A 13,691-nucleotide genomic window follows, 5' to 3' on the forward strand; every position below is an offset into this window, starting at 1 on the left:
GGAGTTGTTAGCACTGTTTATGGCATAAGTTTTTATGGCTGGGTCACTCCTGTGTACAAGCAGGGTCAAGGAGACACCGTTGACATTGGAGTGCACATATTTAGGCAAAGAAAATCCGCTGGTTGCCTTCTATCCTCTTAATCAACTTATCAAAGCTGAATATGAGCAAATTTAAAACCAATATAATCTATGATTACAGACAGTATAAAATACTAACAGTAGGTGGTAAGGTGGTTTGAAAGTTAAAACTCTAAATCAGATGTCATTGCTAAATTTGGCAAATGAAGGAAAATAAGCCCAAGATCCTTATTTAATTTCTTTGATCTATGAAATAGTTTGTGCTTCATTAAAAACACAATAATAACCTTTTAGCTATGTCTGTCTTTATAAGAAAAGGGGGAAAAGGTTTTGTTTATTTTCCCAATTTGCATTTAAATAGATCCTTTTTAATCATTTATTATATATTAAGAACCTGATTTTTATATTTTCACTGAATTTTAGCCAGCATTAAAAAAAAATCACTTAGTTTAAAGCAAAACATGAAAAAGAAAAAAAACAAACCAAAAACCCAAGTAGCTTACATGTAAAATCCATCCTCTTAATGAGACAAAACTATGTTAGTTTCCAAGCAAAGAGATAAAATTTCATTATTTAGACATGAACTTTCCTCTTGGAGGAATTTTGTTGTCATAGTACATTTTGTTGAACCAACCATTTGTAGCTTCTCCGAAACATAAATAAATAAATAAAGACAGATGAAAATGTTTGAAACTACTGTGGAGATATTTTCTGTGGTTTTTATCTTTTTTTTTTTTTTTTTTTTTTTTTTTTAAGCTCTTTGGGTCAGTCTAGTTGAAGCGTTTCCAGAGAGCCCAATTCAAATAGATCAAATCATAAAATGACCTGGCTGGAAGGGGTTTAGGAAGGGCCAGCTTGTCCGGGGATTAGCAACCCCAGAGCCCGTGGCCAACTCAGTCGTGCATTCATTTCATTCACGAAGTATTTGCTGAGAGGTAGTGGAGCTCTTTGAATCAGGGTCCCCATGCCCTGGTGGGGCAGGGGTGAGGGGAGCGGAGTCGGCTGCGTGTTAGAGAGTGAATGGCCCCATGTGAAGGGCAGCACGTTACCTCTGGGGCTTCACAGGGCCCCCTGGGTGGCTGCCTTTTGGGGGTGGTGGGGGGGAGTGGGGGTTACTGCCCTGGGGAGCCCAGTCCTCCGAGGTCCTACAGCTGTATGCAGGAAGCAGGGCAGTGTCCCAGGAGCCTGGTTCAACGGGCACTCAGTGAATGTGCATCGGGTGGAGGGAAGGATGCTAGACCCTGGCTTCCCGCCTCTGAGCCTGTGTCCCCGTCTATAAACAGTCCCGGTCGGTGCAGTGAGAGGAAGTGTTCGAATGGCCACGTTAGGCAGAAGCTACCGTGCGCAGTGGAAGGAATGCCCCAAGGAATCTTCATCCTTTGACCTGAAAGAAGTCAGGATCCCAAGTCCTTGGGGTGGGGGGAGCTGCGGGGGACAGTGATAGGGAGGGCAGTTAGTTAGATAGGAGCTGGGGGAAAGGACCGTGATGAGTGGGTTACACGTTAGAAGCCTGGGGGGACAACATCCTGTCCCTGTAGCTTCCAAGACCTTGGGGCTGACGGATCAAGAGCCACAGGTTAGGGCTCGCCCTCCTCTTCCTCCTCCCCAGGGTAACCCCTAGACGCCTTATGATGCATTTGCTCTGCGGTTGCAGCCCCGCCCTCGTGGAGATAGGCTGCAGGATCTGATACTAACCTTTTAGGGTCAAACACTCCCCCTCCCAGCCTGTGAGAGGGACAGCCCCCAAAGGACTGGAAACAGCCTCCGTTGGAGACCACCCCACTGGGCATCACTCCTCCCAGCCCAGAAAGACCCACTTGGCATCCAATCCCGAAACAGCCTGGGGGCTGGTTCCTCCTCACTGAACCTGCCTGCTGTCCCTTAGGAGCGTGTACTGTTGCTTAAATAAAACTGTTTTCTGAGATTTAGAGGTTGGAGGTACTTTCAATGGAATAGCAACAGCCACTGAATTGGGTGTCTTTAAGGGTACCACTTGCCAGAACTACTTCCTGACCCAGGGGGTTTCTGGTCTCTGCTGTTTGCCCAAATTCCTTATACTGTCCTCCGAGAAAGGGGGTTTTGGGGTGTCCTTCAGTAGCGAGGGAGGAGGGCTGGATCTACTACTTCTTTCCACATACAGGAGCTGATGACTCTGTAAGATTTTTTAGTTTAAAATTAATATGAGAGGGACACCTGGGTGGCTCAGTGGTTGAGAGTTTGCCTTTGGCTCAGGTCGTGATCCTGGGGCCTTGTGTTCAAGTCCCGCATCAGGCTCCCCACAGGGAGTCTGCTCCTCCCTCTGCCTTTGTCTCTGCCTTTGTCTTTATAAATAAATAAATAAATTATAAATAAATATAAGCTTTATAAATAAATAAAAGCTAAAAAATAAAAAAAAAAAATGAAAAAAAAAAAGAAAACTGTTTTCTGCTTTCACTTTGGGCCCCGATGGTCTCTAATTCTTTCTTGCGTCAGCGCCAAGAGCCACGACACCAGGCTTTTCTCACTGACCGGCCTTCTGAACTCTAACACACCGGACAGTGTCAGGGCTGAGACTCAGGAATCGCCTTTCCCTGGCTATCAAATGATGGTGGTTTTCTTATCGTCGTTCTTTTCTTCAAAAGTTAGAAATGTAAGTTGCAGCAGTGACTATACCTTCCGATCCAGGAGGCTCATTAAAACTATTTTATTCTGAATGAAAAAAAAAAAATTTCTTAAGTTTCCAAACTGGGCTTGAATCTAAACCGGGAGCTTAACCTCCTTTCTGGGAACCACTTATCCTTTGCAAATGAGGAGAAACCCAGAAATGAGACTTGCCCACAGTCTCATAGGGAGTTGGTGACAGGACGAAGCTTGGAGCCAGCCTAGGTCTCACCCTACTCGGTGCACACATACACATGAGTGTGCACACACATGCACACTTGCACAGATGTGCACATATTCTCTCCACAGCCAGATGCACTGAATGCAGCAGAAATGACCGTGGCCCTTGCGGATGGCCAGGCTACCAAGGGTGCGGGTTATAGCCCATTAGGCAGAAGACTCAGGCCCAGAGAAGACTTGAGACTGGTTCTTAGGGGAGAGATGCCTTGGAGAGACTCTGGTTTCTTGGGATCACATGGGACCATCTGGTCCCCAGAGTAGGCCTTTTACTTTCTTCCTGAGACATGTGTCACCTGTTCGGGGGGCTGCTTCCAGCACAGTTGATTTTTGCCGGGATCTTGGCCATTGGAGAGCTGCTGGTATGCTCCAAAGTGGAGGCCTGGGCGCTGCCGTTGTGGGGGAGGCCCATTCGGAGAGGAGCCCCGTTCCTCCAGCAGCCCCTCCTCTGCAGTCCAGCCTGGACCAGCCCCAGGCAGTCTAATCATTGTGGTGCTGGCGCATAACCCCGCTGCTGATTTGCATATCTAAATAGTCATTTAACAGAACATACAGGGAAGGTCACTTCTCGGCCACTGGGATATCCAAGAAAGTGCATGGAGTGAGCGCTTTTCATCACAAATTCCGGGGACTTCAGGCATTTCGGGCTTTCATTAACTTTATTGATTCTTTTTTCAATAAAGAAAAGAGATGAGAAATTATTTTAAAATGGGGTTGAGAGGCAGAATTTTAAAGATCAAAATTACAAAATAAGGTTCCTCTACACTCCTGGGGCACTTGTCGTCTTCTTTTTTTTTTTTTTGTTTTTGTTTTTGTTTTTGTTTTTCCTTTGTCCCTAGTAATAATTGAGGGGTCGGGGGAGCCCCCGTGGGACTGACTGCAGTTGGCAGATCCAGGACAGTGCACACAGCACAGGTTAGCCCAACCTCCGCACGAGCCCCGAGCCCGAAACAGCCTCTGATACCGCAGGGTGAAGAGTGAGGCTTTCATCCTTCCTTCATTATCCGGAGAGGTAGCTGGGACTGATGTGGGGAACTCCAAAGGGGGAGTCCCCTCCAAACCATGCATGGGTGCCTTCAGAAGCCTGAAATGTTTATACCGCAGTGGGAGCTGTCCCAGCCCGATGCCCCTCGCCTGACCCCAGACGCAGGAGTCTCACTGCCCACGCGTACCTCTGCTTGGAGCTCTCGTGAGCCTCTCAAACTTGGCACATCTCAAACAGAACTCACAACCTTCAGCTCCCATCCCACATTCCTACCCTCCTCTTTAGGTAGCACCCTGGTGCCAGCTTTCCTCCAAAGACCCAGGGTCCTATGCCAGACACCTGGCTGTCCCCTAGCTCATCCTCCCCATCCCTCCCCCAAATAATTGTGAGTCTTGCTCCCCATCCTAGGAGTTCTCAAGCCTGCCTGCTTTGCAGACTCAGCTGCCCTGGCCCTAAGCCAGGCTTCCAGGTTCTCCCCGTCCCTTACCAGGATTGCTGTCACCGCCTCCTAACCCTTCTCTCTGTCCTTCTCCCTGTCTCCTGTCCACACTGCAATCAAAGCTCACATCACATTTCAGTGCTTGGTTTAAAACCTTCCACACTGGGCAGCCCTGGTGGCGCAGCGGTTTGGCGCCGCCTGCAGCCTGGGGTGGGATCCTGGAGTCCCGGGATCGAGTCCCACATCAGGCTCCCTGCATGGAGCCTGCTTCTCCCTCTGCCTCTCTCTCTCTCTGTCTCTATGAATAAATAAATAAAATCTTAAAAAAAAAAAAAAAAAAAAAAAAACCTTCCACACTGCTCGCTGCCCACAGAATAGAGTGCGGGTCTCCTAAAAGCCTGTCTCCAGGGCTCTCTGTGTTCAACTGTCCTGGTGCCTGTCCAGCCCCAACTCCTCCTCGTGTCAGATCCCAGAAGCACAGCCAGGATGCTTTCAGACTGCCCCCAAGTTCGCTTCTTTGGGCTCCTCATTTCCTGGAGCTCACGTCCCTCTCACCTGGCTAATTCCTACCTGAGCTGGGCTCAGCTCAGGGGACACCTCCCCTGGGAAGCCTTGTCCCCACTCCATAAAGAGTGGGTGCTAGCTTGGTAGAACTTATGGGGCTTTATCTTGATAGATTTTCTTTTTCAAGTCATGGTTTTAATCAAGTCCTATGCCAAGTGGCCCTAACGTTTTATCTGAGTCCTTGTCTGCTTGCCACGCTGGTCTTTACACCACTTAAACTCAAGAACCACATGTTAGTCATTTTTGCTTTTCCGTTGCCTGGGACAGTGCCTGGCACATAGCACGTGTCCTGTTGGTTGACCACAACTGAAAAAGTAAAGTCACTTTGCTGCTCAAAGGGGAATAAGAAGTGAGTCTGGAGTTCTTCCTTCAAGAAAGGCAGCACCATCCATGCCGTTCCTCAGCCTGCACCTGTACTCAGCCTCTCCAGGCTCTGCTCTGCAGCTGAGACCATCCCAACTATGTAGCTTCAGTTCCACGTAGAGGAGTCCTCTTTTTCCAAAGGCTTCCCACCTTTTCCTGGCTCTGTCACTTGACTGCACTTGAGTGATAAAGAGGATTTCTTGGCTCAGGTACTAGGGAAGTCCAGAGACATGGCTTAGTTCCGGCAAAGCTCAGTCAGGGATCTTGCCTGTTTCCTGCCATTGTTTTGGCTGCACCCTTTCTCTGCTCATGGGCTTCACCCTTAAGCTGCCAACACCCAATGGCTGTAACAATTTGAGGCTCAGGGTCACAATGACAGTATTGGGGGAGAGAAATTATATCTAAAGAACTAGGTTCTGTTTTCCCAGAAGCTTCCAGACAGACATCCCCTCATGTTTTATTGTACTGAATTGGATAGCATTCCCATTTCTGAGACAACCCCGTTGGCTGGGAAACGTCCTACACTGTTTGGCTTAGATCTGGTATCCTGAGGATGGATAACTGTTAGAATGACCCCTCCCTTGGAATTGAGATTCTGGTCAGCTCTCCTTAATATGTGTGGGCTCCCTAGTAGAGAGGTGGACGCCTAACCAACCAAATAAATAAAAAACCAGGGTAGAGAGCTAAGGGGTCGGGGGATGACTGTGTCCACTGTGCCAGCTAGAACTCACCCTACCCTTAAAATCCTCCTCTTCTGGTTCCTGATGGGTTATAGCAGAAACCCTTGGATTGGGAGGCTATGGAGTTACAAGAAAAGGTGGGTTAGTCGAGTCGATTCAACGATGTGTGTGGTTGAGCGATGTGATGTGGGATGGGGGATGTCAGGGTGCCCTGTTGCTTCCAACAAGGGTTTCTCTCTTCTTCTAGTGCGATAGGGAACGGATGAAGCCTCCACGTTGTACTCTCAGCACTTGTCCCTAAAGCAAGCATGGGGCTCTTTTGAAGCTTTCTAAATGTTTTTTTTTACAAAGGGGAAGTAGATAGGGATAATGAAAACAGCTTCTTTACCCATCTCCCTGATCCTCTTACTCACTTTCTCTTTTTCCCTTAGGCTCTATCAAGTAACACAGAGGCTGATGATGCATCCTTAGCTAAAAGCGAGGGCTTCTCTAGGAAACCAGGCTGTGGGCCACCCCCACACCGAGAACGATGACTGGTTCTCACTGGGCACCAACAGAAGGACTCTCTTTTTTCCTTCCAGTAGCTCTGAACGTTTTGCACTGCTGGATCCATGACTCTTGTGACTACTCTGTACCTTCTTGTCACCTCTAGATGTTCGACTGGATAAGCCACAACAAGGAGTTATTCCTCCAGAGCCATACGGAGATCGGCGTGAGCTACCAGCATGCCCTAGACCTCCAGACGCAGCACAATCACTTCGCTATGAACTCCATGGTGAGTGGGGGCGCCTGTTCTCAGCACTGCCTCTGGGGGCAGGACAGCAGAGGTGCGGGGCCCTGGGGGAGGAGGAGAAGGAGGGAGGGGTAGAGATGGACATGAGACCTGAGTAAGAGGGAGGGGATCTGAACATGTGGACTCTTTAGCACTCCGTGGAGATGTGTGTAGGATGTGCGGCCAGCCAGCTGTTCCCATAGCAGATTGTGGCCCATTTATGCCTCTGGACTCTGCTTTATTTGGTGAAAGGAAGGTACTGGGATTGTAGAAGGCATTTGCTCAATACTGGTCTGTAAGGGAAAGTCACTGGTTCTGCTCTGCTGATTTAACCATTTTTTGGTCCCTAGCATATGTGAATCACCAAGCTGAGGTAAGGGACTGCAGGCTCTTTGGAAATGTTTCATTGGAGATAGTTGAGTGGGTGACGGCACTGAGGGGGGCACTTGAAGGAATGAGCACTGGGTGTTATTCTGTATGTTGGCAAATTGAACACCGATAAAAAATAAATGTATTATTAAAAAAAAAGGGGGGGAAATAGTTGAGTGAATCGGTGCTGTTTAGACCCGAGAAGGGGAGGCTTAAGGGACACACAGTTGCTACCAGAGAGGAGGCTAGAATTGCTTTGTATTGGTTTAGGAGGCAGGACCATCCAGGGGAGTGGAGGAGGAGGCAGGACATGGGATGCACGGAGAGTTAGCAAAGTCCCCTGGTCCTAGAGTGAATGCTGAATTCACAGAGGGATATTTGCTAGCTGTGCGGCCATAGGGAATTTATTTCCCCGGTCTTCTGTTTCTTCATTCATAAAATGGAAGTAAAAGCTCCCTTCTAAATTGCTGTGAAGACCCAATGAGTCAATTATAAAGCGGTGGGAGCTGTGCCTGGTATATGGTAGGTTCTCAGTTAATTTTGGTATAATAATGATGGTGATGATGGTGATGTAGAAGTCCAGTCCGGGTAGAACCTATGATCCCTTGTAAACCTAACACTTGGGGATACTGTTTTTTCCACGTGGTTGTCCCAAGATTTGACTTCAAAATCTTGCCTGCCTTTTGAAACCAGTATATTCAAGATGCCTGTAGCCTAATGAGGCCTCGACTTACCTCACTTTGTTCTTCTGCTCGTTTTTCCTACTTGTGCTTCCTACTTGTGTGTCCAAAAGAAAAGCTCCACAGTCCCCCATATATCTGAACACCAAAGACACCTTCTTATTTCAGCCAGTGATGCTGAGAGGGGGGCAAGCGTTAGGTAAACATAAACACGGAAGATTACAGAAGCCAAAAAGGAAGAGAACTTCATTTTCTTCCAGGTTGTTTTAAATATGCTGTGTACTAGACTTCATGTACTGGAGAAGAAACAATTCTGGCCTTAAGGTGTTCAGTGTCTAGCTGGCGACACAGCCCCATCATGGTGCAGCTTGATGTGTGCAGTAACAGAGATACACTGAGTTAACTGAGAAGCCTAATACCTTAGTGGTCTAAAACAGTGGGGATTTATTTCATGGTCCTATCACATGCCCATCACTGGCTGGTAGGAGTTCTGTTCATCACAGGCACTCGGGACTCAGGCTGACAGCAGCCGCTGCCTCAGATGCTGCTGGCTGCACTGCACATAATGGCTCTGAAGCTTCCACCTAGAAGTGACACATGCCACTTTCACTCACACCTCATTAACCAGCATTAGGCATACGACCACATCTGACTTGCTGGGTGGAGATAGATGGTCCTATGTGTTGGGGAGGAGAGCTTGAGGTATCTGCAACTAGCCCTGATGACTAGCACGGGGAACCGTAGCAGGGTGGAAGGTAGAGACGATCGTCATGAAATGAGCACAGAAAGATAACTGTGGCCACAGAATAGAAGGCTGTGGGACCAGGCAGGGAAAACGTCAACACGAATTTTGTTACCCAATTTTGCATACTACAGACTTGTATCTTCATCTGAACGTAAAGACTCATTTCCTTCCAACTAGTCTCCTATAATTATGTCTCATCCCTGGCTTACTTTAGTCACAGAGGAGCAAGGCAATTGATCACAGGTGATTAAGAATGTGAACTCAAATCTAGTCGAGTTTGATTATCTGGGTACCTTGTGGACTTCCCCTGGTGAATCTGACAAATTCTGTGTCAGAATCTTCCTGTCACCCAACTGCTTGGCCGTAGGGCAGACAAACTCATTTTAATAAGAAGCGAAGACAAACATAATTAGGGAGGTAAGTCTGCCACCAAGCCCCTCGAAACAATGAACTACAAAGCTAAATAGAGCTTTTGGCTTTGAATTATCTGCACCGCTGCTCCTCTCTGTTAATACGGATCACTGAGAGTTAACAGCACAACAAAAATCTTTCTCCTGACAAATTTACTTTGAAGTCTCCGTTTTCAGGACAAAAACAAGGGAGGAAATTTACTGAAGGGAAGCATCTTGTGGAGCTGGGAGAGAGAGAGAAGAGGAGATTTAATATACAATAGTCAATTAGCATGTTGGGCGCATCTCACAGTCTCCCCCGGTTGCCTGGTTGACTGTGAAGGCAGGCTGCACGCAGAGGCCTCCTTGGACTGATTAGGCTGGCTCTCCTCTCTGGCTGGAGGGCAAGGCAAGGGAAATCCCAGGGTTGTTTGATCAAATTGCCTGGGCACCAGTGCTTTATAAACATGGCTCTGTGCCTTTGTTAACCGGTAGGTTTACAGGTTTGTTATTAAAAGCAGCTCCCACAAAGAGGGATGTCAGCATCCCAAACAGGTGAGGGGAAGGTATTACAGACTCCTTTTCTCTGGCTTGAGTGATGGATGTTGCTGCCAAGAAACAGATGAATGCAAGCAGCTACTGCTGGAGCCCAGTGACTATAGAATGATCCACTACGCAAGGGAAGTGGGAATGTGGATTGTTCTGTAAATTCACTGGGGCATTTCTGTTTCTGTTCTTGGAAATTATACGCCCACCTCTACATACACCCACAAATCTGTCCATGTAAAGGTACATGTAGCATACTTTGTTTCAGGTTACAGGTAAATTCTTTTGGAACTTATTGCTGAGATAGGCTGGTGATTCCATACCTTTGGGGGAGGTCACAGACCCCCTTGAAATATAATGAAGCTTATGGGCCCTCTCCCAAGAGTAATGCATATATGAACACCTCTTAGACAATTTCAGGGATTCAAGAGTATCCTAAAGCCTATCAATCAACCTCCCCATTTTACGATGTTACAAACTTCATGATTTCTTCAGGCATTCATTCCACAAATAATTAAGGATCAGATGTTGTGCTGGATATTGGGCAAATGGTGGTGAACAAAAGAGAGATGGTCTGTCCCACAGAGGTTCCAGTAGAGAGACAGATGTTTAGTAAATAATCTCACAAATAAATATATAATTACAAACCATTAAGTGTTATGTTGGAAGAGTAAGATATGCTATGACAGAGTATAATAAAAGGAACTCAATTTAAATGGGGATGTCAGGTACATGTTTTGATTGACAGTCAACCCCATCTTAAAGCTCATTTTTTTTTATTGATAGTAAATTAATTGTATGTGAATTAGCTCTATGGTGGATCAAACAACTTATAATTAAAGAAATCCTAGGTATATTGTTTTATAGATAAAAATAATCAACTTATAATTTATCTGGTTTTTAAGTTTTGTTTTCATGTATCTAATTTTATATACTGGTTAAAGACCCAGCTCCAACTGAGGTAACCATTACCAAGAAATAATCGAGTATCATTAAATCATGAAAGAAAAACCAGAAATTTCCTAACTTCTATCAATGAATTGGTACCAATAAAGGCCACCAAATTATTAACACATCAAGGGTATGGGAGTAATACCCTACTGAGTAAGGTACATAAGCAACTCTGGAAAAAAAAAAAGGTTAAAATTGGTTGATACTTGCATTTTTGCCATAACATGTTTTTTTATAATTCCCAGTGGAATTATAAAGTTTTTTGATCTTCAAAATAATAACAACAATGATAATATCCTACCTACTAAACCTAAAAGGGAAATATTTGCAGGCTTCTTATAGTGCCTCAGAAAGCCAGGTGTCTTGAGCTCTCTGAGGCCCTCCTCTTGCTTAATTTTGCCTGCTGTTGTAGAATCCTTTCTCACAAATTCTCTTTCCTCTGAGTGTGGCCTTCTCTCATGGGAGTGTAGAATAGATCAAAGTAGGGTTGAACTGTAATATACAATAGAACAATCACATAGCCATCCATGTTCTATTTCTTCATGAAAAAAACACCCACGGGAGTAAATCCAAACATAATGTAGCCTTATTTACTATTTTAATTAGCCAGTTCTTTGGGAAAAAAAATAAATTACTAATGGCTTCTGTCTAGAGTTTTAAAATATGAAATAATGTTCATTTTCTATTATTATGACTGTGAGACTTCACATTAGTGATAACCATGTGCAGCTGGGTGGTAGGAATCCTTTCTGCTATAGCATGTTTGATAGCTGTTTTAATCCTATTAATTTGTTCAGCAGAGGCACATATTGCCATTTGATTGCGTGTGAATCAGACCAAATACAGCAAAGCCTGTGGTGTTCTTTATCTTTGTTTTGAGGAAAATTACAAACGTAGCATCCAAGGAAAAGTCAAATCTGATACAAGAGTGATAAAGATTCTGAGGCAGATCTCCTGACCCCAATTTGAAAAGCCTTGTTCTGGGGTCATCTGTCATCTTTGATGCTTGGCATCCCCAAAGCATGATTCTCCAGCCCCAACTAGGAGGCACTTTTTATAATGAGAGTATTTCTAGATTTCAGTGTAAACACACACACATACACACACACACTATGTGATGTTTAAATAGTCAGTATTTGATCCTACCATAGCTACAAAGCCCCTTAGTAGATATAGAACCTGTAGAAGAAGGAACCTTATAGAAGTGGAAGGAGGAGATGAGGAGGAAGAAAAAGAGATCCATCTTATCTGGTGTGCATTAGTCTTTATAGTACAATTTTTTTCAAAGAATCACATAGTGAAGGGCACCTGGGTGGCTCAGTCAGTTGGGCATCCGACTCTTGATTTTGGCTCAGATCATGATCTCAGGGTCTTGAGATTGAGTTCCATATGGAGCTTTGTGCACAGTGGGGAGTCTGCTTGAGGATTCTCTCTCTCCCTCCAGCACTCTCTTGACTCAACACATGTGCATTCTCTCCCACTGTCTCTAAAATAAATAAGTAAATCTTAAAAAAAAAAAAAAGAATCCTATAGTGAGCATGCTAAAATGCATATTTCTTTTGGTTCCCACCCTAGTCATAGACAATCATAATCTCTGGTGGATTGGCTCTAGGAACCTGCATTTTAAACAAGTTACCCAAGGTGATTTATATGCATATTAAAGTTAGAAAATATTGTTTTGTGGAAGCTATAAGTATGAAACAGTTACTACATAAAATAAAGCATCATAAGTTCTGGAAGAGTCCATTTCCAGCTTGAGGAGCTCCACAGACCCACTCTCCAGTGAAACTAGTAAAAATCATTTAATTTAATTTATATTTTGGTGAAAAATATTTTAAAACAACCATATAAAGTCTCTGGAAATGGACCTAAGTGCATTCAGCAAATTAAGAAATGTTTATTCAAGAAAATCTACTAAAACTCAATAATGACATTGAGTCTGTGGTATTTGAACCTAGACCCACTCTCTCCCTCTCCCCTCCCAGTTCCATAAGATGAAATTGCCCTCCAAACTGGTGCAACCAAGAACATAGGGCCCCAGCTCCCAGTTGAAGAATTGTCATCACAGGACATTTCTTATCCTGTTCCAAAGCTACCTGTGCTAAGGCTAAGTTCTGGATGAGTGTGGCCAAGCAGGGGAAACTCCTTCTTCTGTCTAGCTCCAACTCATAGAACAGAGGCTCTACCATAGGTGCAACACTGCTGAGAATCCTAGGGCCCCTATCTCCCTTGCCTCAGCTTGTAAGGCAGAGATTCCATGCTGGGAGAGGCAAATTGAGGCATGAGGCTACTCATCTCATTCATTGAGTGTACAGCTGCTAAAGTGGGTGATGTATTACTCAGGAGGTACACCATCATCCCTAATCCCAGCTCCAGAGCCATGGCTGAGATTTTGCCTGGGGGTAGAAACAAATTAAAACAGAGAGCTCCAAGTCTTTTCCCAAAGGAGTTAACCTCATTTGCAACAGAGAATGGAGAAGTTTAAACCAACAGCAGTTTCAAACATACTATTAGGGAAATTTACAAGTGGTCAGAGGAAAGAGAAGATTAAAGAGACCACTGCCAAGACCACTGTCATCCCAGGGTGACTGTGGGAATACCCAAGGCTGTACCACCTGGGGAATAACATCAGAGGTCATCTACTGTGGGACCTGAAGTGGAAATAGTCTTTACTAAAACAGTCCAGCCAGTCACAAAACAAATAAGCAAGCAAATAACAATAACAAGACCTAGAAGTAGGAGATTGGGACCCAAAGTTGCTATAAAATATTATTTAAAATGTCCAGTTTCCAAAAAAATTATAAGACATGCAAAGGAACAGAAAACATATAACCAGGAAAAAAATAGAGAAAAAACATTTACCGGAAAGAACAGGCAACAGAAACTGCCCATGAAAGTGACCAGATGTCAGATTTAACAAAATTTCAAAATAGCCATTATAAATGTTTTCTTTTAATGAAACTAAAGGAAGCAATGATTGAAGAAGTAAAGGAAGGTGATGGTTTGATGATAATATCTCTTTTAACAGAGAATATTAGTAAAGAGATGGAAATGATAAAAATGAACCAAAAGGAAATTCTGAAATAGAAAAATACAATTAGTGAAATGAAAAATTCACCTAAAAAGCTCAACAGTGATTTGAACAGGCAGGAGAAAGAATTAGCAACCTTGAAAATAGATCAATATGAATTATACAACCTGAAGAATAGAGAGAAAAAGAATGAAAAACAAAAAACAAACCATGACCTCAGAA

The 13,691-nt window shown here is 44.5% G+C and overlaps 1 protein-coding gene across 1 annotated transcript in view; it reads left to right on the forward strand.

The window, feature by feature from the left end:
- The window catches only part of KALRN (kalirin RhoGEF kinase), a 660,995-nt gene that overhangs the window by 246,490 nt on the left and 400,814 nt on the right, over positions 1-13,691 (forward strand). Inside the window, 1 exon segment of the mRNA XM_038583060.1 lies at positions 6,639-6,761. Within this exon segment, the coding sequence (XP_038438988.1) occupies positions 6,639-6,761 (123 nt within the window).

This window comes from Canis lupus, chromosome 33, assembly GCF_011100685.1.
Source record: "Canis lupus familiaris isolate Mischka breed German Shepherd chromosome 33, alternate assembly UU_Cfam_GSD_1.0, whole genome shotgun sequence".
In the NCBI taxonomy this organism is placed as follows: Eukaryota; Metazoa; Chordata; class Mammalia; order Carnivora; family Canidae; genus Canis; species Canis lupus.